At 36.3% G+C, this 25466-nt stretch overlaps 1 protein-coding gene across 5 annotated transcripts in view; it reads right to left on the reverse strand.

Moving 5' to 3' along the window:
* GRAMD2B (GRAM domain containing 2B) overlaps window positions 1–25466 on the reverse strand; it is a 71411-nt gene that overhangs the window by 25409 nt on the left and 20536 nt on the right. For 4 of the 5 annotated variants that reach the window (XM_044662449.1, XM_044662426.1, XM_044662434.1 and 1 more), the window contains exon 2: window positions 2555–2668. In XM_044662449.1, the coding sequence (XP_044518384.1) occupies window positions 2555–2668 (114 nt within the window). Of the gene's footprint in view, window positions 1–2554; window positions 2669–24772; window positions 24991–25466 lie in introns of those variants that run through there. The other variant, XM_044662442.1, reaches the window with a different exon arrangement.

Genomic DNA, 25466 nt, shown 5'->3' on the forward strand with positions numbered 1-25466 from the left:
GGCAATGGGGGTTAAATGACTGGCCCAGGGTTACACAGCTAGGAATTATCTGAGGTTAGATTTGAATCCAGGACCTCCTCTCTCTAGGCCTGGCTCTCAATCCACTGAGCTATCCAGTTGCCCTCCAGTTTTAGATATTTAAAAGATAATTTAAAAGATAATTTAAAAGATACCAGCCTGGAGCTAAGGAAAGAGGTAAGGGCTGGATATATAGATATCAAAGTCCTTTTATAGAGATGATAATTGAATCCAATGGAGCTAATGAAATCATCAAATGAGATGAAACAGTATGAAAAGAAAAGAGGATCTAGGAGAGAAAGCCTTGGGGGATGCCCATAGTTAAGTCATGATCAGGATGAAAACTGATCAAAGACTGAGAAGGGGCAGGCAGGGAGGTAGGAGAGGAGATAAAGCAGAAGAGAGCAAGTTTTTCCCTAACTCTGAGATCTCCCATGGTTAGCAACAGTTATGTCCCCAACCACTAATGGAGTTTCTCTTAGAGCACAAGCCCCACTTCTTGCTCCTTCATTCCATCTTGGAATTCTCCAGCCCTTTCTGCTAGGTCCAACACTAATACTAAATTAATTGCTAAACAACCCTCACAACATTAGAAAGGAGAGAGTATCTAGGAGGAGAAAGTGATTAATAATGTTTAATGCTGCAGAGAGGTCAAGAAGGATAGTAATTGAGAAAAAGTTATTAGATTTGAAAATCAAGAGAACTTTGGGTAGAAAACTTTTAGTTGAATAACTGAATTGGAAATTATTTATAGAAGGTAAAGAAGAGAGTGAGAAGTGAAGATGTAAAAACACTTTGTGTAGATGGCTTTCTAAAGATTGGCCTAGACAGAACGAAAGCCAGTGAGGACAATAGGATCAAATGAAAGTTTCTGTAAGGATGAGGGAAATGTGATTGTAGGTGGTAAGGGCACAAACTATACATAGGAAGAGATAAAAAATAAGATGCAAAAGATATTATTCAGGTCACTCTGTCAATAAGCATTTATAATTAAATTAAATCTAAAGATGGTCAGTGTAGATTTAATCTAATTATCACAATCTTTTCCCCCCTTATACCATGTACCAGGAATTGTGCATTATACTGGGAATAAAAATATAATGGAAAAGAAAGATAGTCTCTCTCCTAAAGAACCTTACATTCTACTTGAGGAAGATAACACAAAAAAAGAAGCTGAAAAGCAAAGGGTAAAGATAGTCTCCACATAAGGCAAGATAAAGGAGTCTAGATTGTAGCTTAATGAGAAATTGAAAGATGACTGGGCTGGACATCCTCCCTAAATGGAGGTTCTGGGAGGAACCTCTTAGAAGGAGGGGTCGGAGAGTACTTGCAAGGGCTTATGTGATTTGATGGACCTCAAAAATAAAAGAATCAGGAAGGAAAGCCTTATTTCTTCATTCTTAAAAACATATACATCTCCATTAGAGGATCCTTCAGCAAAGGTTCATAGTTTTAAAGGTTAAAAATGATATTAGAAGTTATTGTGTCCAAATGCCTCATTTTAGAAAAGCGGTAACAGGGACTCGATAAGGTAAAGTGACTTGTTCAAAAGGCAGAACCTGGAACTGAGTCCTTTCATGCAAGAGGGACTTATTTTTTGTTCCTTGATTCCCTTAATAAATGACTAATGCATTAGAAACCAGTCAAGTTTTTGTTTTTGTTTTTTTCTACTTGTAATTATAAGAAGGCAAGTAGGAGATAGAAAGCTAACCATGAATCAAGAAGACTTGGATTCAAGTCTTACCTCTGACCTGGAATTTGCTAAATGGATATGTGACATGGTTATACCTGAGTTTGGCATCTAAGTAGAGGATAGATTGGAGTAGGGAGAAATTTGAAGGAAGGAGACCAATCTGAAAGCTATTTCAAGTATGAAGTGATGAGAAACTGAAGCAGGATGGTAGCTGTATGACCTGTTCCTCCACACTCCCTCCATCCTTAAGCAATGGTGACTACTTCCTGGTGCAAGCATTTTAGGAAGGATGATGATGCTCCATTTTACTCTTGCCTCAGCTCTCAATAGAATCTATCTCCTTCTCCTTGACAGCCATATTGCCCACTTTTTCACCTTCTTTTCTCCTACCCCCTAGCCTAAAGCTCACTTTAAGTCAATAGGGAAGAATGGATCAGAATGCTGTCAGTGCTATTCTTGGATCCATTCCATTTCATTTCTTATAGAAAGAAGAAATAACTTAATGTACATTCCTGGAAGGCCAACAGCAGTTGTTTACACCAGTAAATTATCTTTTTCTTCCTCTCCTCCCATTGTAACTTCTCAGTTGGAAGAATCGAATATTATTTTAGATTATCATTCAAAAACTATCAAGCCATTCTACTTTCCCCTTCCCACTTAGGGTGCAAATATAGGAAAATATAGTAGAAGGAAACATGAAAAAGATGTCATAATTAAAGAAATAAGCATGAATTTCATTATTTTCTAATGAAAATACTATAAATAAAAAAAATAATTTCCCTAGAATAGCTTTGAAAAAATTATTTTAAAGGACCTATTTTTTACTTGGATTTAGAACTTTACCTTAAGCAAGTGATTTTTTTCTGATCCAATGCTTCTGTCTCAGATGTTGGTGTCTGTAGTGCTGATGACTTACTAACCTTCTTTTTCTCTTCCACACCATTTTCAGCCTCTGAACTGCAGAGAAAAAGCATTTTAACTTGGACATGTACAATGTATTGGAATGAAAACTAAGCAAAGCAACTCAGTGTTGCAAAGTACAGCTCTAACTTTAGTGCTCTCTTAATTCAGATTTGATATTGGGATGAAATGAGACACTTTGAGTGAGTCATTGAACAAAGGAGGTTTACTTTGTACCACACAGCAAGAATGTACAGCAAAGCATATAGTGTGCTCTTCACAAGCAGACTATGCTGAGGGACTGAGGCCTTCAGTCCATACCTTGAAACCTTGTCTCCCTCACTGGCCCAGAAGGTTTCTACCTATAAAGACCTGGCTGTTGAAGAATGCCAATTTGCCTAGTTAACCAATAGTTCCATCTGCTACAAGAGAGGCATAACTGAAATTCTGCAGCAACTAATGTGCTACTTTAGTACAGGCTACCCTGATATAGGAAGAATTGTTTATTATGCAAGAAGAATCCACATAGAGGCTCTGATATTTCAGCATTTGCTCCTGATCATCACCATCTCATATCAGAAGGAGTCTGTAGAGATATCACTGTGTTGTGGCTCTACTTTAGGTGGTGCTACTCTGGCTTATCACCAATATTTTGCATTAGGAAATTCACTGTGAGCTACAAAGATGTGACATTATTAATCATACTAGGCAGATTATGAGACGTTGAGATTTAGTCTTTTCTAAATGAGAAAGGAAAAGTTTTTTGGCTTTTATTCTCTTTTACATTGTTTTTTTTTTCTGTCTTATTTTATTTTTTGGCTCTTTCTTCCTTTTCACTCCCCTGGTACATGTCAGGAAAACTGTCCAGTCATTTAAATGGTGGAAATTCCTTGAGAAGATTCATTAGAACCTTTACACCAAGGAGTATATGAGAGGAATAATATTTTCCTGATTCAACTTCCCTGACTTCCTCCCCTCAAGCAACCTGATTGGCTTCAATTTCCCTGACCTAGGGGCATAAAAAGTTCTAGCCAGTATAGCACAGACTTGAGAGTTGCCATTCTTTGATGACTACTGACTTGATGAGGTCAGATGGAGACAATGGGGATGGCCTCTAGAGAAGCTAAATGCCACTGTATCCTTGCTGTGTTTGTATAAAGTAAATTTTCTTTGTTCAATGATTTTCAAGACCCTCATTTCATCCCAGTCTCAAACCAGAATTAAGAGTGTGCTGATTATAGAGGCATGCCTACAACACTCAGATATCTTGGCTATAGCTTCCAACATTCTAGCATCATAATTTAATTCCACAACCATTTATTAAACACTCATTATATTACAAATATTATACTAGATGTAAAGGGGTAATCTTCCTCCCCCTTTCCCTTCTTTATAACAAATTGGAGGCAAACAAGTTTAATCCAACTCTTGATCCACTTAGCCTACATCACTGAAAGCTTACATGTAGCTGTAACTCATTCTAAAGTAAGAGTATATAAGTAAACATATTGGCACAAGCGCTTATTAAGCTGTAAAGAACAATAAATGCAAATAACAACAAAATATCTGGGATTCAGCTCAAGAAATATTTCTCAATTACAATGAATTTCTGTTTGATTGACTTTTCTTTCAAGCCAGAATAGTCTTCACAGTATACAAAATGTATCACTTAATTTCTTTATGCTAGTAAGGGAAAAAACCAACAAAAATGCATTCTAGTTTTAATATATATTTAGAAAAATGTGTGTGCTGCTGATTGTCTTAGTGATAAACTTTCTTCTAAGATGCATACAAGTGCTTTGTCAATCATTACATACTACTAAGTTTTTTTTAAGCCATCATATTCAGTGATCCCCTAGATCAGTGATGGCAAGCCTTTTTTTAGAGGCAGGTGATATGAGAAATGTCCTGAGGGGCACATTGAGAGGGGGAGGGTTGCAGCCAGACCCTGCCTCCCTCTAGCTTTCTAGTAATGAACTCTGACAAACTCTGTGCTGGGGTGATGGCATGGGTACCCACAGAGAGGGCTCTGAGTGCTCCCTCTGGCATGCGTGCCATAGGTTCGCCACCACAGCCCTAGACCAAAGCCATGAAGACAAAACTATTTGTAATTCATAAAAAAGGTAAAATTTCCTTTATTTCCAAATTTTAAAAGGATTATATAATCCTAGAGTTAGAAAGGACTTCAGAGGAATAACTCTTTAACAAAGTATAAGACCCTGTAAAAAAATTTAAAGCTGGTATTGGACATTTGGATACTAAGAGACTTATGAATCTTGTGTACACTACAGCTGGTCCACTCTTGCTGATACTGCGACAAAACTAGTACACAAAAGAAAGGCTACATACTCTTATCCCAGGTTATTGGGAAGGTATCACTGACCGGAAGGAGATATTAAATAGTGACCAAAAAAAGAACTGGGATAGCAAAGAAAACTGTGATGATAAGAATAAGAAAAGGGTAGGTAAGGGGAGTAAGAGATGGAAAAAAGTCTGTGTGGGACTCTGAAGCTCTATAAATTTCTATTTTAGGTTTATTTATTTATTTTTGCTCACGTTCAGAATGCCATGAATTGAATTTCCATAACACTTAAGAATATCAGAAATCTGAAATTCACATCAAATGAAAGTTCTTAATAGATCAATAATCACAGTGCTATTTTATTTCACTGGGCCTTACCTCACTTACTCTCTTTTTGGACAATATTAATAGACAGGTCAATCAAATAAATACTACATAAGATCACATACCAAATATTATAATATTTCATAGTATGTATTTTTGCTGAAATTAATTTTTCAAAAAAATGACATCATTTTGCCAAAATTAAAGCATTTTCTCTTGTTCTCATCTTCCTTGAGTGTACTATCCTTCTAGATGTTCTTTCTGTCTTTGGCTATTAAGATATCTCATACTCTTACTATTGTCCTAGGTTTCTGACTTCTATTTCTTTGCCATCTTCATTTTCTCTTCCACACTGGTGTTATCCAAGGTTCTGTACTCTTACCTTTATTTTCCGTCTACACACTGTACATTGTTAATCCCATTTACGCCCACAACTTCAAGGATGAGATGTCATTCATTCTAAATCTAAATTTTGAGTCTCGATCTCTTTCCCAAGAAAGAAACCCCCATCTGACATTGCCTACAGAATAACTTCACTTGGATGCACTGCCAATACCTTGAATTAATGATATATAAAAAACATGAGTTTATTATATGTGCCTAAAAAATGACTTCTGTTGATTTCACTCTTTGTCAGTGGCATCAAGACTTTGATATTAGGAATGTTGATGTTATATTTGTTCTTCTTTTTCTTTTTGCCTGCCATATAATGTTAAACTTTGTGGATTCTATCCTTCCTAATTTCATATCCTTCCATTCCTTTTGTTACTTACTACCATCACTTTAGTTTAAGTTATTACTGACATCCTGTACAATTACAAAAGGCAGCTAGACAACTCATCTTTCTGATTTCAAATCATGCCTTAGACACTTACTAGTTGGGTGACCTTTGGCAAGTTACTTAACCCTATTTGTCTCAATTTCCTCATCTGTAAAATGAGGTGCAGAAGGAAATGGTATTCCATTCCAGTATCTTTCCTAACTTTGATTTTTCTCTACCCCAAAAGGCATTATGCACTCCATATGGAGTAATTGTAGTTAAATACTTAAAAGAAAAAAGGAAAAAACTGACAAGGTAAAATATTAATGAATTAATACTGGAAAACTTTAATCCTTAAATTTCACTAGCCTCATTTGGAAGAACAAAAGATGGAAAAATGTCAATGGAAGCGTGAAAAAAAAGAGTAGGAATGAGGGAGTAGTACTTTTAGATCTCAATTTATTATGAATCAGTAATAAAATTAATTGGTACTGATCCCCCAAAAAATAAAATGATGAGTGGAACATATTAAATGAGCAAATATTGATAACCCAGTGTTTGACAAACTCAAAAAATATAAATTACTTAAGGAAAATAATTGCTAGAAAATCTGGAAAGCAAATGCCATAATAAATTCAAAATGAATATGTGATCTGATATTAAAAAATTGTACCTTAAAAAATTAGAAGAGAATTAATTTGCTTTTCACAACTGTGCCTAGAGATAAGATCTTTGTATCAAGTATATCTGATAAGGGTGTTATAGCCAAGATATGTGGACAGCTAGTGGAAATATATAAGATGAAAAGCCATTCCCTAATGGATCAAAGGACATAAAAAAGTTTTCAAAATAATTATAAATTATTAAGAACCTTATTGAAAATTGTTCCAGGTCACCAGCTATAAGAGAAATGCTAATTAAAGCAACTCTGATGCTTTTCTTATCATACCTGGCAAATTGTGAAAGATTAAAAAAGATGGGAATGCATTGTAATCAGGGTTGGAGGGATTGTGGAAGCTGTGAAAGGTTCAACTATTGGGGAAAACCAAATGCTTTCCAAATTACTAGTGGTTATATCAGCTAATCTAGAATTATCTGTGAGCCACATTTAGTTCTTCTCAGCTCAGTTCCTCCTAGATGTTTGTTGCTGATGACATCACCAGTTCAGTCAAGTGAGTCATGTATAACTAAGAATTGAAAGTAGCCTATAATTCCAAAAGACTTTAATTCCTTCCCTAACTAGGCATGGTTATTCTTTAGTAGAAAGATCTGAAAAAAAGAGATGGCATGGTAAAAACAATAACTATAAAACACTTTCCTATAAACCTGGGACACACTGTACCACAAATTCACAAAATGTCCATGGGGCAAAAACTACAATGGTTGTAAGCTATATGAGTAGGGAACATATGGCCAAGGCTACTCAAACCTTCAGTATTGCTGGGTCCCCCACTATCCCAGTGCTCGCCAGCTTGAACTCCAACTGTTTGCTACTCTCTGTAGCGGAACTCTCTAACTCTCCTTTGTCAAGAGCTAACTCTTCTTTTTAGAGATCATGCTCCTTAAAGTTGGATTTGGCTTTGAGTCCATCAGTCTTTTTGGAGTTTAGTATCTCTTTTCTCCCAGCTGTTCATCAGATTCTCTCAGACTGACTCTCCAACTGCTGAATGGGATGTTTTCTTCTAAAAAAATACCTCTACTGACAATGGGGGTGGGGGAAGATAGAAGGAAGAGAGGAAAAAGTCTCCCTAAGAGATGTAAAGCTGGGTTCTTTCTGACTGCTAACTGTCATTATCTCCAGGGCTTGGTTGCTTAAAGCTCCCAGGAATGTGGCCAATTTCTAGGGCAGTGAATAATTTTCATTGCCCCCTCTTCCTGGGGTGTGTGTGTGTGTGTGTGTGTGTGTGTGTGTGTGTGTGTGTGTGTGTGTGTGTGTGTGTGTGAGAGAGAGAGAGAGAGAGAGAGAGAGAGAGAGAGAGAGAGAGAGAGAGAAGGCTGCATGATTTCTTTATATCTTATAAGAGGACGACAGTGTTAACAGATTGTAAATGCATTAAGATCTCATCTGTTATTTTAACATCTAAACTGGTTAAGAGAGAGGGGTGAATTGCTCAAGTTTATGTAGGTTTATCACTTATGCAGATATTAGTATTTTAGTCTTAGCAGTTTAAAAACTTCTCATGTATAAAGAAAGCTTAAAATATTTATAGTGATTATACAAAACTTTATCTCATTAAAATAAAGAATGCACAAAGATTACAAAAAAAAAGATGAACTATTCACATTTTTGCCCAACTTTTTGGCCTTTGTAATATCCTAGTTTACTGGAATTTCCAGGCCTAAATTTCAGAGATATAATATATTTGTACTTGCATTATAAAGATAGTCATAATGACACAAGTAGAGGTTCTTAGCAAATACATAAATTATCTTTGTCTAATTGTGATCTACTGTTACTACTCGGTATTCTTTATCTAAAAACAAAGCAAAAAGAACCTTCTCCACCAAAGCCCCAAACCTCTCTATTTCAAGGAAACATTATCATTCTCTTAACTTCTTTTAAAGTAGCATGTATATACACTTGAATGTTTTTATTAATCCAAAAACCACACATACTTATTTTGTGAAATAGAGACTTAAGCTGTTTTGCAACATAAGAAAATGAGTGTTATATTAATTGTGCTAGAATAATTTATATGTGATGATTCAAAAGTGTTAATATATGCTTAAAAAAAACCCAAAAAAAAACCCCTTACCTTCTGTCTTAGAAAGAAAAAGTGTATTGGTTCCAAGGCAGAAAAGCAGAAAGGCCTGGGCAATGGGGGTTTGCCCAGGGTTACATTGCTAGGAAGTGTTGTAGGTCAAATTTGAACCCAGGACCTCCTGTCTCTAGGTCCAGCTCTGAATCCAGTGAGCTGCATAGCTGTCCCTAATATATTCTTCTAAATGTTAGTGTACTGAGCACTCTTATTCTTCCGAAAGAGGGGATTTTAAAAGTCCTACTTCATAAATAAAGAAAATGTACTTATGCATGATCATAAAGAATTTCATTGAGAGGTAGGATTAATGCAGTTTAACACTGAATTCTACCTTGATATCAACCATGAAGCATCCCAGATCCTCAAATAGAATTAGCAATAGGACTAAATAGGGTTATAGGATCCTAGATTTTTGACCTAAGAGGAATTTTAGGGTTTGTTAAATCCAATCCTTTCATTTTATAGATGAGGAAACTGAAACTGCGGGAAGATATATGATTTGCCTAATATTATAGTTAAATACCTGCCACAAGCTTCTCGCCTGAAGTACAGTATTATGTTACAGTGTTTTTCAGTGCTCTTCTGTGGTTCCCTACGTCTTTTCTATTCAGACTCAATTTTTTTCCCCTCTTCTTCCATACAGAAATGCTTTGGAAATACAGCTTGTTGGTTTTGTAGAGTTGGGGCAAGCCTACATTTTGGAATTGACAGATGGAAAACTGAGAAGGGGGAAAGAATGCCAGTTGGGCTGAGTGCAAAGAATCCTGGGAAGAGGACCAAGGGATTGTTCTGAAGCTTTGGGGACAGTTGAGGAGGGAGGAGTGAATTTGGGATTGCAGCACTCCCAAAGTAACTCTGAAGAGTTTTTCCCAGGATGCTTCAGTGAAGACTAACCCTGCTACTGATCTCCATTAATTCCTTAACACAGCTGAGAATACTGAACAACTGTTTCTTCACCTTGGGCCGAGGGGGTCTGGACTTCCAGGGTGGAGTTGGCCCCTGGGGCTCACAAATCTTGCCTTGAACATTGCCTGGCTACATTCCCTCATTAGTTAGCTATAATTCTAGGTGCAAGAGAAGTACTTGGGGATTGGGTCAGAGAAACTGGGATTTGGGGAATGCAGAAGAATCTCTGTTACTACCCTACCCAGTGAGGGACTGAAAAAGGGATCTTTTTAGGGAATCATCTACACCTCCTTTCCATGACACCCTCATCATTCATCCCTTAATTAATTCATTCCTGAATAAATCCTTTGCGTTGCCATTCAGTCAGATCCGTGTAATTGAATTGGGAGGGAGGCAAAACGTGTGGGTTGTGGGAGGAAAGAAAGCAGTCAATCATTTTGAAACCGGATCCAGCTGGGGATCAGTTTGGCTTCTCTGGGTACAGCCCAGCTCGAACAACTTGTTGGGGTCCCACTTGTTTCCTTTTATACAGAACCCTTTCCTCTAACTACCTAGTGCCGGCACGACCATCAGGGGGAACCCCAATTTCTAGAAAAACCCATTTTGTCTCCCTAGTAAGGAGGGGTGCTAGTGGATAAGTACTGGCCTTTATTCATCATTCAGGGGGTTACCATACCACACCCCCATCACTGATTCACCCCCCCCCTTCGTATAGTTTTCTTTCTTCATATAGCTTTTTCTATTGAGTCTTTATAAGAATTTATTTTTAAATTAGAAGTGTCCAAAAGTGTAAGACCTATTTGACCTTTGGCTAAGAGGGGCTGGGTATAAGGGAGGTGTCATGGAAAAAAACAGAGTAAATTTTTGGGGTGAGGATGAAGTTTTCTACAGCTCATCTTCAAGAGGAATTTAAGCCATGGACATGCCTTAGAAAGGTTATTTGAAAAGAACAGTTGGGGGGAGAGGTGCTTAGTGAATTGAGAGCCAGGCCTAGAAATCAGAGGTCCTTCCTAATTGTATGACCTAGGGTAAATCACTTAACTTCCATTCTAGTCTTAACCACTCTTTTGCCTTGGAACCAATCCATAGTACTGATTCTAAAAGAGAAGATAAGGGTATTTTTTATTAAAAAAAAAGAAAAGAAAAATTATTTTGAAAAAGACTAAAAAGATGTAAATGCAAAGGTCACTAAAAGAATCTCAAACTACGAATAAATGGAACATTAATAGTAATAGTCTCAGAAAATAATCAATCCTTCCAGCAGAGAGGCAGGGGAGCTACTCTGACAGAATATTTTATATATCATTAGATAGTCATCATATCTATTGTGATTGCTTTTCTGTTTTTCTTTTTCTAAGGATGGGACACATTCAGAATGTCTGTGGGGGATCACATTCAGTGATTACTGGTGCAAATAGAAAAGACATTAATAAAACTTATTTTTTAAATTTAAAAATATTAGTTGTAGTAAGAATAGGTTGTAATAGAAGAAGATTAAATATAGGGAAACCAAAGAAGAGTAAGACTGTATCTCTTTGGTTATATAGTAGTCTACCTTTCTGTTTCTATTAGCTGAAATTTAGATAAAGTGATCTTTTCATAAAGATGAAGAACAGAGACATGGAATCTTAGTGAGTGGTCCTCTATTTTGGGTGAAATACTTGGGTGAAGAACACACCTGGGTGAAAGGTTGTGAAATGAGTTTTTGGTTAAAATTAAATGTTTCTGTCATTTTTGGGGGAAAGTTATCAGGTGTCAATTCCCTTGGTTTGGATTTATGTTCTTAAATTATAAAGTGTAGGACAGAGGGAACATTTAGTTCCCAGAAATTCCAAAAAGAAGTAATATAGAAGCAGAGTTAACTCCCTCCTTCACTTCACAGATATTTCTTGGTCTTTTCCAAAAAAAGTAAGGCATAATGAAAAACTACCTCTACCCCACAGACCTTAGCTTCTCAGGCAGCATCTGGGAGTGGCATCTTCAAAAGAGATGCTTCTCATATTTGAAAGTCTTAGTAAGAGAATTGGCTCTACTACCAATAAAATTGCCTCCCACAAATTATTACCTTTCTTTCTTGGTACAGGTATTAAATTTTAAGCAAAACAATCATTGCATAAAACTAATGAGTTATGCCCTTAGTCATGTATGATTGATGTATTGAAATTGCTGGACCACTTTTTAATTTGAAAAGAGTTTATTTTTGGGGATGGAAGGAGTGTGAGGAGGGGACAAATGAGTATATATAATGCATATATACATTTTATTAAATTATTTAGGGATACCAGTAATTTTTGAGATGCTAGAATTAGAAGAGGAATATTTAAGAATGAGTAATAGTTAAAGCTCTTTCTTGTTATGACAAGGTAGGTTGGTCTACCTTTTGCAGGTTGGCAATTGAGAAGGTATGAGGAAAGGATGTTCTATTTGGAAGTAGTAAACTGAAATTCCAATTCAAATGTATTACTTACTATGTGATCTTTGGGGCAGCTATAAAGATGTTTGAAATGGTTGGATAATTTCTAAGCTTCCATCTCTAAATTTACTGATTAATAATTTTGATAATTGGTCTAATACTAGAGATGATTTGGTAAATGAAAAACATATCTATTTCTGTCATAAAAAATTAAGTGAACTTTATCGGTTGTATTTTTTGGAAAGCACACAAATTAATTTCAGCATGAAGGTAAAAAAGCATAGAATACCACTACTTTATTTTTGAGTGCTCATAATAGATATAAAAGAGTAGACTCAGGAAATTTCCTGTGGTGTGACTTTTCATGCTGTCACTACTTTCATAGGGTTAATTACTCATTTTGGTGACTATCAGGTATGAGTTGGAGAATGCTTTAGAGTTTCTGCTTTGGTACCCTTAGGGATAAGACCAGAAGAAAAATCCCCATTCTAAACTTCCTGATGAATTCTGATATCTTGAGAATGCAGTTAGAATTGGAGAGGGATTTCTGAATAGATTAACTGACAAGGGCTAAATTCCATGTGTGGGTTTATAGTGCCACACCACATAATTAAAGCTCAGAATATAGAAGAGATGGATGAATCCATTCTTAGTATGCGTGCTATCTTGGTTAACAGCTTTTCCCCATGTTGTTGCTACTGTTGTTCTTCCTTATTCTGCTAGTCCTTGTCTAAAAAGGGTATGCATGAGAAAATGGTGAAGAATAGCTGACATGGGTGACAACTTGGAAAGTTGCACACTTTCCCATCCTATGTTTGGAATGCCAACATAAACATATGGATGATATTTATGTTAAAATATTAAAATATCATACAGTATATATATAATCTTACATATGAACTTTATGAAGTAGAAAGGGCATATGATTCAATATAATATTATTTAATTCTAGACTTCACGAAGTGTGGGAGGTTATATTTATCCTAATGCTTTTTTTTTTTTTTTAAATTTTAAACCCTTAACTTCTGTGTATTGACTTATAGGTGGAAGATTGGTAAGGGTAGGCAATAGGGGTCAAGTGACTTGCCCAAGGTCACACAGCTGGGAAGTGTCTGAGGCTGGATTTGAACCTAGGACCTCCTGTCTCTAGGCCTGGCTCTCAATCCACTGAGCTACCCAGCTGCCCCATATCCTAATGCTTTTTTGTTATTGAAAAGATCACTGATCTAGAAACATTTTATTTTTATTTATTATTTTTAAACCCTTACCTTCCATCTTGGAGTCAATTTTGTGTATTGGCTCTAAGACAGAAGAGTGGTAAGGGCTAGGTAATGGGGATCAAGTGACTTGCCCGAGGTCACACAGCTGGGAAGGGTCTGAGGTCAGATTTGAACCTAGGACCTCCCATCTCTAGGCCTGGCTCTCAATCTACTGAGCTACCCAGCTGCCCCCATCTAGAAACACTTTAGAATTGGATGAGAAAAGTTATTAGATTGTATCCTTTAAGTCAGTGATTCCACCACTGACCTCAACAAAGTCAGTGAAAAAAAGAAAGTTCAAATATACACAAAAAATTCATAACAGCACTTTTTATAGTAACAAAAAAATTGGAATTTTATTGGGTACTACTGGGTAATGGCTAATGAAATTATGATATATAAGATCAGATATTTAGAGGCAGAATGGGCTTTAGAGGTCAAAAGCTATAACAACTTAATTTTACTGATTGGGATGCCCCAAGAGGCCAAATGATTTGTTTAAGGTCATGCAGGTAGAAAGTAGTAGAGTTGGAATTTGATTTCAGATATTCTGACTCTGAATTCATTGTCTTTACCATAGAGTATTTCATCACTAATAGGTTTAAGAGAATATATTGCCACAAAAAATTATGGGAAGATTTTTGGAGACTGACATAGAATGAAGAAAATAGTATTCACAATGACTATAAAAATATAAATGAAAATACAAACACATCAAAATTTCAAATAATGGAATGATCAACTTTAGACTAAGGAACCAGTAATAAAATACACCTTTTTCTTCTTTGTGGACAATAGAAATAGATGTAGAATGACAAATTTACTGCTAGACACAATTTGTCATTTGTTTTAATTTGTTTTTCTTTGTGATGATTCTCTAGGCAGAGAACACAGAGTAGGTGATAGTGTAAAAAAAAAAAAAACAAACAAAACCCCAAATACTGGTAGAATTATTTTTTAAAAAAAGTGGACCTTGTGACAAGAAGAACAAAGTCCTAGGGACAGAGATAACTATTCTCAGAGCTTAGAATTTTCCAGTTTTGAATAATGCCACAGATGCCAAAAATACCTTTCATCTTGCCAGTCCTTTGTAATTGTTTTAGCAAATCTACAACTATATATATTATATGTATGTAAAACTGTTGGCCAAATAGAAACAGTCTTGTTCACGAGATACATTATTTGACATTAAGACATTTTACTAAGGAAATCATACCTGTGAAGGGAATAAAAAATAGTGTCCCTTCGGTATTAGCCTTTCACAATGGCAAATTAGGCAGTTGTCTAAATAGTGACATTAGTACCACTCAGAAACAAACAAAATTCACAGAAATCTAATATCGGAGGTATAAAATTTTGTTGTTTTTAGTTAATTTCTTTTGGTCCTGTTGAACTATAAATATCCTTAAAGAAGAGAGTACCACATTAAACTGTTATCAGTCATGTCTTAGAGTAAATTACTTTATCACAGCTTTCCCTTATGTGTAAACTATCTGCAATCAAAAGGGGAGGCAGATAGAGAATGCATACCCAAAAGGTATAAGATTAGAGCCCCAACTAGAGAGCACTGGAGTTTAGAATAGGAGAGACAAGAATGAAGAAGGTAAGTTAAAAGAAGAAAGGGGAAGTGGGAGGATGTTCCTATAGTTGCTCCACTTCTATGATTGATAATTTTGAATAATTCTCTATCAATGGGTGTACGAAGACTGAAAAGGGGGCTACTACTTAATGAGAGTCTTTGAATGCCAACTAGAGGACTTGACATTTGATTCTGGAGGTATTGGAGTTCATTGAGTCTGTGTGTGTGTGCGTGTGTGTGTGTGTGTGTGTGTGTGTGTGTGTGTGTGTGTGTGTAGACATGGTCAGATGCCAACTTTTAGGAAAATCACCTTAGTAGCTAATTGGATTTGATTGATTGAAGTAAGGAGAGAATTTGTGACAGGTAGACTAAGCAGCAAAGCTATTGAAATAGTTCCTTCTTATGAATATATAAGGGTCTGAACAAGCGTGGTTTCCATATCAGAAGGTAGAAAGGGACATATTCAAAAGATGTTGCAAAAGTAAAATTGACTGGCTTTGGCAATGGAATGGATATGGGGAGTGAGATATATGGAGAAGTCAAAGATGACAACTAAGTTGCAAGCCTGGTGTACAGGGAGGATGATGGTGTCCTTGAAAATAATAGGGAATCTGGGAAAGGAGGAAGGTTTATATGGAAGAATTAATGGATTCAGTTTTGAACACATTGATTTTAAAATGTCTACTTGACATCCAGTTAGAGAAATCTGAAAGGCAGTTGAAGATACAAGATTATAAGTCAGCAGAAAGGTTAGGACTGGAAAAGTATATTTAAGAATTATCAACACAGGATAATTAAATTCAATGGAGGTGATGGAAATGAAATAGAATAGGGAGAGAAGGGAAGAGGGCCCAGGACAGAGCCCTAAGACATTCATAGTGTGCATGACTCTTGCAAAGGAGAGGTCATATTGGTAGGCAGTGACCCAGGAGAGAATTGTGCCCTAAAAACTTAGAGAGAAGAGAATAACAAGGAGAAGAAGGTGGTTAATAGTATCAAAATCTACAAAGAAGTCAAGAAGAAGGAGGATTGAGAAACAATTATTTAATTTGACAGTTAGGAGATCATTGGTAATTTTGGAGAGATCAATTTTGATTGAATGATGATGCTGGAAGTTGCATTGTAGAGCATTAAGTTAGAAAAGAAATAGAAGAACCTATTGTATTTGGCTATAACATTCCTGGGCATTGTCAATTGGGAATTTAATGTAGGAGGTGATCTGTGGATTCTTTCAATCTCCACTTTCCCCTCTTGTTCGAGAATGTTGGGGCAGTTTTCTTGGATAGTTTCCTGTAGAAGGATGTCTAGACTTTTTCTTTTGTCATATCTTCTGGTAGTCCAATAATTCTTAAATTATCTCTCCTAGATCTGTTTTCAAAGTTTGTGGTTTTGTCAATGAGGTGTCTCATATTTTCCTCAATTTTTTCATTCTTTTGATTTTTTTTTTTATAGATTCTTGCTGCCTTGTGAAGTCATTTGCTTCTAGTTATTGGATTCTAATTTTTAAAGACTGAATTTCATCCCTGGCTTTTTGGTCATCCTTCTTCTTCTGGTCTAATTTTCTTTGTAGGTCATCTTTCACCTTCTTTGCCTCATTTTCAAGCTGGTAAATTCTGGCTTTCAAGACACTATTTTCTTGTTTTAGTTCACGTGCCTGTTTCCAGATGACTTATTTTGCTTTTTAAATTCTTTTCCCAATTGTCTTCAGTCTCTCTTAATTGTTTTTTGAATTGTATTTTGAGTTCTTCCAAAGCCTATGTCCAATTTGCTGGAGTTTCTGTATTTTTGCTTGATATTCCTTGGTTCTTCTTTGCTCCATTTGCTTTTTGTTCATTACTTGGATAGAAGCTGTTGATTGTAATTTCTTTTTTCTTTTTCTGTCATTTACTCATATTTTTCCTTCTTTCCCTCCTGTAATTGGCTGTAATCTTGCTCCTCTGATTATTTGCTAGATTTGTGGGTTGGGGCAGGGGTTGGCAACCTTTTTGGTCATGAGAGCCATAAATGCCACATTTTTTAAAATGTAATTTCATGAGATCTGTACAGTGCTCACAGTGCGCGCTCCTGTAACAGCGCCTGAAAAAAAAATTGACTTTATGGCTCCTGCAGAAAGAGCCATATCTGGCCCTCAAAAGAGCCAGAGTATGGCTCAAGAGCCATATGTTGCCAACCCCTGGTTTGGGGTATTCTGTTCTGAAGGGGCTTCTTCACTGCTCTGCTGATTGACGAGGTTAGGCTGATGGTATTAATGAGCCCTAAGCTCAGATCTTCTCCAGGTAGCAATAGAAGCTGAAGGTGTAGGTGAAGGTGTAGAGGCTGAAGGGAGCTGGGCTTCCTACCCTATTAGCAAGATATTCTTTCAGCCTTTGCCCTGAGATCCAAGTCAGCTGGATTCTTACAGCTACTCTCAGAGCAGTCTATGGGGAGGAGGGTATTGGATATTGAGCTTCCCTGTCCTCTGAAAGCTTCTTATCTGTCCTATTGATAAGATTAAGCCAGGGCACAGTTGATCTGCGGAGCTGGATGTGCTTTGAGGCCAAAACCTTGAGGGGGGGGGCAAGATGGAACATTTTGGCTGCAAATAGGCTGCCCTCTCTGTGTTTCTCCTCCAGGTGCCTCCCTGCTGCCTGTGTTCAATGCCCTGAACATGGCTCAGCTGTGCCAACAAGGCACTCCTTCTGAACTAGACCTCTTGCCTGCCCAGAGATTCCAGCCACCGCTGAAGACTCAGCACAGTAGGTGGGGGAGGGGTCCTGGGACCTTCCTTCTTCATTTTCCTTGAACCTGAGAGTTCAAGAATTAAAGGTTTTTTTTTTTGTTTGTTTGTTTGTTTTTGGTGTACCTTTTAAGTTGAACCCAGCAAAAGGATCCCCCAGCTCTGTCCTGTTGTTAGATTTGGTTTTCTGTCCCCTTGAAGCACTTTGTTTTTGATTGGTGTGGAAGAGTTTTCAGAGAAGTCTGGACTTTTGCTGTGTCTAAGCTGCCATTTTGACTCTACCTCCCAAGAACCCATTGTAGAAGGCATTCTCAAGGAGTTTAGTCAAAAAAGGGAGAAGAAATATAGAATGATAGTTGGCAGGAACTGAAAGATTAAGTAGGATTTTTTGAGGATTGTGGAGACATGGACATGTTTGTAAGCAATAGGGAAGAACTAGTAGGCAAAGAGAAATTGAAAAGTAGTGAGAAAGTAGGGATGATAGAGGGGACAATTTGTTGGAGAAGAAAGGACGGAGTGAGATTGCTTGTGAAGGGAGAAGGATTTTGCCTTAGTGTCATCTCTGTATGTGAGACAGAGGTAAAGGAGGAGATAGTAGGAGTAGATATCTAAATGATATGAAATGAGGAGGAGAGGAGAAGAGTAATAGAACAGGGGAGAATGTTTTGGGGAAATGAGTAAAGAAAGACCTCATCAGAGATTTGTATATATTTTCATAAAATCCACAATTTAAAATTTTATTTGAGAAAATTTTCAGGAAAAGAAATTGAAATTGAATTAACTCCTTGGATCCAAAAAAATGAACTGTTTGGAGAAAGATGCCTGAAGAAACCTACACTGCATCAGAAGATCCAGAATGAACTTTGGGGTGCAGTTGATTGAACTGTGTGGGGTTGGATACAGTTATTTTGAACGTACACTCTTATGCCAAGAGAGACTGACCCCAATTGGTTTTTTGTCAATGCATCTAGTAAACACTGGTTTTGCTTTCTCTCACTTCTATTTCTCTCTTATCTCTAACTATTGTAATTTCCTCTTAGAATGTGCAATGTTGTATACACCTGTAGTTAGAAGATTTTTAGGGGAACAAGATGATTATATTAAATGATCTACTGGGGAGACTAGTCTTCTACAGGATCACAGAGGGGATTGTGAAGATGGGATTAACGCTCCCCTCACCCACTTTTAGATTTAATCACCAGAATACACCCCACTTATCCTTAAGTATGGGGAGATCTGTGACCCACGTGTGCTATAATGGGTGACAAATCAAAATCCACTGAGTGCCCCTTGGGCAGTCCTAAGCAAAGCTAAAGCTGCAATTGGTCCACGTAAAGTGGAAGGAAGGCACAGGAAGTGATGAAAGGAATGGTCTTTATGAGTGAGAAAAACTTCCTTCGGGGAGGTCTTTGACCCTTGAACTGGACCTTGGACCGTTCTTGGATTTTCCTCTAGGACTATCACATAGACGAGTGAAAAGGCTGACTTCTCAGTCAGAGGTCCCAAGCCTGAGCTCCTTCAAGGCCCATTTCAAAGGCCAAAGACCTTCCCTCAGGAAATTTTTCTCACACATAGAGACCATTCCTTTCGTCACTTCCTATGCCTTCCTTCCACTTTACGTGGACCAACTGCAGCTTTAGCTTTGCTTAGAACTGCCCAGGGGCAGTCAGTGGGTTTTTATTTGTCACCCGACTATAGCATAGGGACCTCCCCATACTTAAGGATAAGTAGGGTGTATACTCTTCTGGTGATTAAATCTAAAAGTGAGCAAGGGGAGAGTTAATCCCATCTTCACAGATTGAATACATAAATGAATGAAAAAACATTTACTATGCACTCACTATGACAAGCACTATATTAAGCACTGGGGACACAGACATTAAAAGACAGTATCTGCTCTCAAAAGTTCAAATACTCATTAAGGGGAACATGTTAAAAATCAGCTGAAGGTTAGGAGGAAAGGAACTGAAATTGAAGGGCCCAGCAACAGAGTATGGCAAGGTTCAAGGGTCCTTATGTTGCATTAGCTGGTCAGATGACTGCCCTGGGATCTGAAAGGCATGGACAAAGGGCAGATAAGACCTAGAGAACCTTTAGGAATTAGTGGCAGGGCAAATGATAGGGCCTGGTAGCAATCTGTTTCTCTGGAAGATTAGAGCTGATTATTCCCATTTTATCCAAATGGTGTCCACTGTCTCTATTCTGACTTCCCTAATCATGTCAGCCCAGCACCTTCTGGCAATCCAGCCCCCTTGATGGACTCATGGAAAAAATGGAGATGAACTTTGAAGAAAGCTAGGGATTTTAGAGATACTTTATAGTTTATAATGTACTTTGTTATAATAGTCTTCTGTGATAGGTTGCTGGAAGACCGGTTTAAATCCTGTTTTTGCTACAGATGTTGGGCAAATCCTTTAACTTCTTAGTGTTATAGTGTTATAGAACTATAATACAGAAAGGCTTAGCCTTGCATTGGTAGAAGGTTTCTTATCCAGGACTTTCCTATACCTTGAAATCACAAGATTCCTTATCCTTGCAAATGAAAAAAAAGAAGTAAAGTTGCTTATTTTCTTGTCACACAGAAAATAACAGAATGGGAACCTAAACCCAAGTTTCCTGACTTTTTTCCTGACCAAGTTTAGTGCTCTTTCCATATTGCTTTCTAGTTGTAATATATCATGACTCTATAATTGAATAAACAATTAAAAATGGCAATTGAATTGAGTTAAAAATTAAGCTAATAAAATAATGTTCCTCTATTTGAAATGTTGACCTTGATATATAAGATGTTACAGTATATTTATGATGTTATAGATCTTTAAATAACATTAGAGGTCATTTGGTCCAATCCTCTCAGTTTACAGTTGAGGAAAGTCCCAGAGAGCTTAAGTCACAGAGTTGGTAAGTAGCAAAAGAGGGATTCATGCTCAGATCTAGTGACTCCAGGTTCAGTATTTTTTCCATTGTATCACACTGCCTTCCTATCTTATAAAGTTAGCATTTTTCATGTTTTTTTACTACCTACTTATTTTATCTACTATTATATTTTGCATTCTATCATATTTGAAAATACTTTCTATTTAATAATAATTACAAAAGCATCATCTCATTACTTAAATGAAGTCAATTCTAATTTATGAATCATTATTCATGAAATACAAGTGCAGTTTTAGTTGGTTCTGTTTTATAGCCATAGAGGTTGGGAATGGGGCAGAATTTAGAGAGGTCAAAAGCAAATATGCTGACATATACATATAAAACTATTTGAAGTATCCAGGACTAAAAGCAGGTTAGTTAAAAGCACAGTTCTTGAAGGGTTTGAAAAACTTGTAGTTTGAAGAGGGAAAGATTAAATGCCAAAACTTGTTTTCACAAGGCAGATAGTAGGCACTTAATGCTTGTTGAATGATTTAAAAATATCATATTACACAAGCATCAGACCAATCCTGAAGAATTCTATTTAAATGAAATAGAGGATAGTGGTAACATAAACTCCTTTGAGTTTGAAACATAAACAAATTACCATCTGGAGATCATAATAATATATTTTTTTAAACCCTTAACTTCTGTGTATTGACTTCTTGGTGAAAGAGTGGTAAGGGTGGGCAATGGGGGTCAAGTGACTTACCCAGGGTCACACAGCTGGGAAGTGTCTGAGGCCGGATTTGAACCTAGGATCTCCCGTCTCTAGGCCTGACTCTCAATCCACTGAGCTACCCAGCTGTCCTCATAATAATATTTTTGATTGTCTCATGTTCAGTGGGAATTTTCACAAGATACAAGGAAATATTAAAGAACCTAATAATACATAGCAATTGTTTTATGCCTCAATGCCACCAATCCAAGGTATATGCAATATTTTCTCTGCACCTTTACTTCTCTCAATATATTCCTTCAACATTATAAATAAAATATGTCAGATGACTCATTTTTAATGGCTGCTAAATGTGTTTGAATTTTGTTTCTCTAAAGGAAAGTTAATTTCTTAAAAAAGAAATATTGTCATACTGTAGTTTCAAGGAAGAGTTAAATATGTTACTTTGTTAGTAGTAATGTGTTATTTATATACACACCTTGTTTATATTAAGGTTGTTGAAATAAGAAAATTCATTTTTTCTCCATAAAGCTTTTTTCAGATTCATTTCCTCCACCCCCAAAAGAAACAGTATGGTTACAAAATGGTGATACTACACAAAAAGACCCAACATTATGTGGATGCCAGTGGAACAAAGTAGCCTTTCCATCTCTTATTCTTTGACCTTAAAACAGGATTAATTCACTTCTTTTTTTTGGTTATATGTCTCTCTTATATTATCTTTTATGTCAATTTGTGTGGGTTATTCTTTGTGGGTAATATGTTACAACTTATTCATGTCCACTATGTGCTTTTACATTTTCCTTTAATTTTGAATTTTAAAAGAATGTGGCATTTTGTGATTTACAGCTCTTTATCTGAATGGACATGCTAAAAAAGATGAGTTTTTGTTTTGAGGAGATATTTGGGTTCATTAATAGTATTATACAATTTTGTAGACATATGCTATTCTGTTAGCTTTTTCCCCTCCTATTAAATTTTGGATCTAGAATATCAGACAGGATATTTATGATATTTAGGATATCCCAGGACATTTAAATGGATCTATAAACTAATTCTTTGACTGCAAGAGTTATTATTTATCCACTTGTCGTTCCTGTATTAAGAGTTAATCTAAACTTTTTGAGTGACTGTGCTAATTGAATTAAGTCCTAGAATATTGTAGAGCCCCATAATGAGATGCTTTTGCGGTGCAAGATCCCCTTTCCACTTTGACTCTGAAATGAGCTTTGTCCATGCCACTAAATACCTTTATCAAGCATACATTTCCATGATTTCAATTCTTGGATAAGACTGCTTTCCCCTCAAAGTAATAATTCATTTGCCATTAGATTAATTAATTACTCAAATCAAATATTACTGAGAATCCTCTTAAAAGGGAAAATCTTGATGATGAAGAAAGAAGGGAAGCAATTTATTTTCTGACCAGATGAGGAGATATAGACCAAGCTTCCATATCAATTTAGAAAAATTAAATGAAATACATTCCTGTTTTGTCCTCTTCTTCTTACACTACAATAGAGAATATTCTAAGACACGATGACTATTCTCAGATCAAAGGAACTACAGAAGTTCAGAGCAAAATAACTTGAACTATAACATAGAGAGTTTAAGCTGGATCTTTCCAGATACTGAATATTTTCAACAATTAAAGCTATTAATCCTCTGGAAAAGAGTTAACAATTACAGACAAGAAGAATAATTTCTACTTTGTTGAAATTATCAATCAAATAAGAGCAATGGACTTAATTAGAGAGCAAATTCATATACACCACATTAACTTAGGCAATTTCATTCAACAAGCTTTTATTAAGCTCCTACTATATGCAGAACAGTGAATTTGGGAAGACATAATTCTTACATAATATATAGTTCTTGACTTAATGAGGTTTACATTATAAACCACTAGGGTTATGTAAAGCCCTAGAGTTTTTTTTATAGGACGCCTTTCCCATCCCTCTTAATTCTAGGGCCTTTCTTCTAATTGTTTCCGATTTATCTTATATTTAGCTTGCTTAGTAGATATTTACATGTTGTTTCCTCCATTAAATTATAAGTTCTTTGAGAGCAGAGATTTTCTTTTGCTTCTTTTGGTTTACCCAGTGTTTAGCATAATTCCTGGTACATAAGAGGTGCTTAATAAATGCTTATTGATTAATTGATTAAGTGAGGGAGAATAAAATTACAAATTGGGATCATGGAAGGCTTACTAGAAGAGGTAACATAAACTGGGCTTAAGGAATGGTATAATTTTAATACTCTGTGTATGTGTGTGTGTGAAGGAGGTAAGAGTAGAAAATGTCATTCCAGTCACATGAAATAGTATGAAGAAAACACAAAGGTGAGAAAGTATGGGATGCATTTGGGAAATGGTAGATATTGTGGAAAAGAGTTATGTGAGATAATGCTGGGAAACCTAGAGTGATATGAGAGTGTGGGAAGACTTAAAAGCCAAGCAAAAGAGTTTGAACTTTATTGTAGGCAAGGTGAAGAGTTTTGAGCAGAGGAAAGACATGATCAAATCTATAAATAAGGAAAATATGTATGGCAGAGGTGTGAAGGATGATTTAGAAAAGGAAGATAAGGAACACTTTAGTAAGCAATTGCAGGTGTAAGTCAGAGATTGACTAAAGTGGTAGCAGTGGAAACAGAGAGGAAGGGACATACTGTAGAGTTTGGAGACAAAATCTACAAGTCTCGATAAACAACGGGATATGAGAAGTAAGCAAAAAGAAAGTTAAAGATGACATGAAGGTTACAAACTAGTGGTATCATTGGACAGATGTTCTGGTGTAATATTCAGGTAAAATTTTGGTGTAGATAGATAAAGTGTAGGTAGATAAATAAACATACAAATCTCAGGAAAAGATATCAACTTTGCAGATACACATTTGGGAGTCATCAGTGTGATTAATAGTTGAAACCCTAAAATTGTGAATGAGAGTTTTTAAGGGAGAGAGAGAGAAAAAAAAAAGAAAGATAAAAGAGGGTGGACGCAGGATAATCTATAGAAAAAGGATTAAAGAACTGTTGGGGAAAGTTAAAAATGGGGAAGTTAGAATATTCAAGAATAAATTTTTTAGTTAACTGGATATATTTAGTCAGAAAAGAGTACAGGCCACCTATCATTCTTTTCAGCTTTCAAAAATATGTGGATGATAATAGTCATTAGTATAAACTTTTGGATTATGATCAGCAAAATCCCCACAAGTGCACATAAAAGCTGGGACTAAAATTATGGACAATCTGACAGAGAAATCAAAAGCAGAATGAATGCTAGAAACATGCAATTTGAATAAAACATATACTAAAGCTAAATATGAAACTGAATATAACATTTATTTAGATGTATGTTTTTAGCACAAAACCCCAGAAACAAGCAAGAGAGGTAAAGCTAGGAGTTAATAATGGAGAGAAAAAAGTCAAGAATGTCATGACTTTTTAAATATTGAGTTCTCTGAAATATTGTTCTAACCAAGGTGATAAATTTCATGGAGAAAAACTTTTTTCCCTTTAGTATATCATAGAAGGCAGAAGAAAATACTCACTAGAACAAGCCAGCTTTGCTCTCTTTCTTGCTGAGAACTTTTGCTGATTTTATATCTTCCAAATCTTGCTGTAGTTCGCTCATTAGGCCCTTCTCTGGGCAGCTCTGCGGGTGCCTCTGGCTCCACTTCTTCGCTTTTTTCCCCCTTTCCCCTAACCCTACTTTATGATTCAAATAAATTAACTGCAGTTTTCTACCCCAGTCCCTTCCTCACTGTCACACAACTGCCCTGAGAATTGTATGCATCCAACTGAGGTCAAGTCTGTCTCCGTTTAACTAGGACAAGTTTTCATTGGTGCTATTGGCTGAATTCAGTGTTCAAGCAAGAGAGGGAAGGGGAGGGCAGAGGAGAAGTGACAGCTTCTTTCCCCAACCCAAGAGAAGATGAAGGGAAAAAAAAGAAAGAGAAAACCTGTTCAACAAGTCTTTCTGGAAGAGGAAATATTGGCCAGGGCGTTTAAAACATTTGACTAACAAGGCACAATATATTTAGCTCTTTTAAAAAAATGATTATTTCTTTCTACTGTGGCTTAAAAAACAGAGAACTCCTTAACTGAGACCTCGATAGTTACAGGAAATGAATATGACTGGGTGAGGTTAAAGTAACGACTGGGTTTGCCAAATTCACTGTGTGGCTCTTATTCTACAGTTTAAATTATTCAAACAGGATATTGCCTCATTGAGTACTGCCTCCT

Source organism: Gracilinanus agilis, chromosome 1 (assembly GCF_016433145.1).
Source record: "Gracilinanus agilis isolate LMUSP501 chromosome 1, AgileGrace, whole genome shotgun sequence".
Taxonomy (NCBI): Eukaryota; Metazoa; Chordata; class Mammalia; order Didelphimorphia; family Didelphidae; genus Gracilinanus; species Gracilinanus agilis.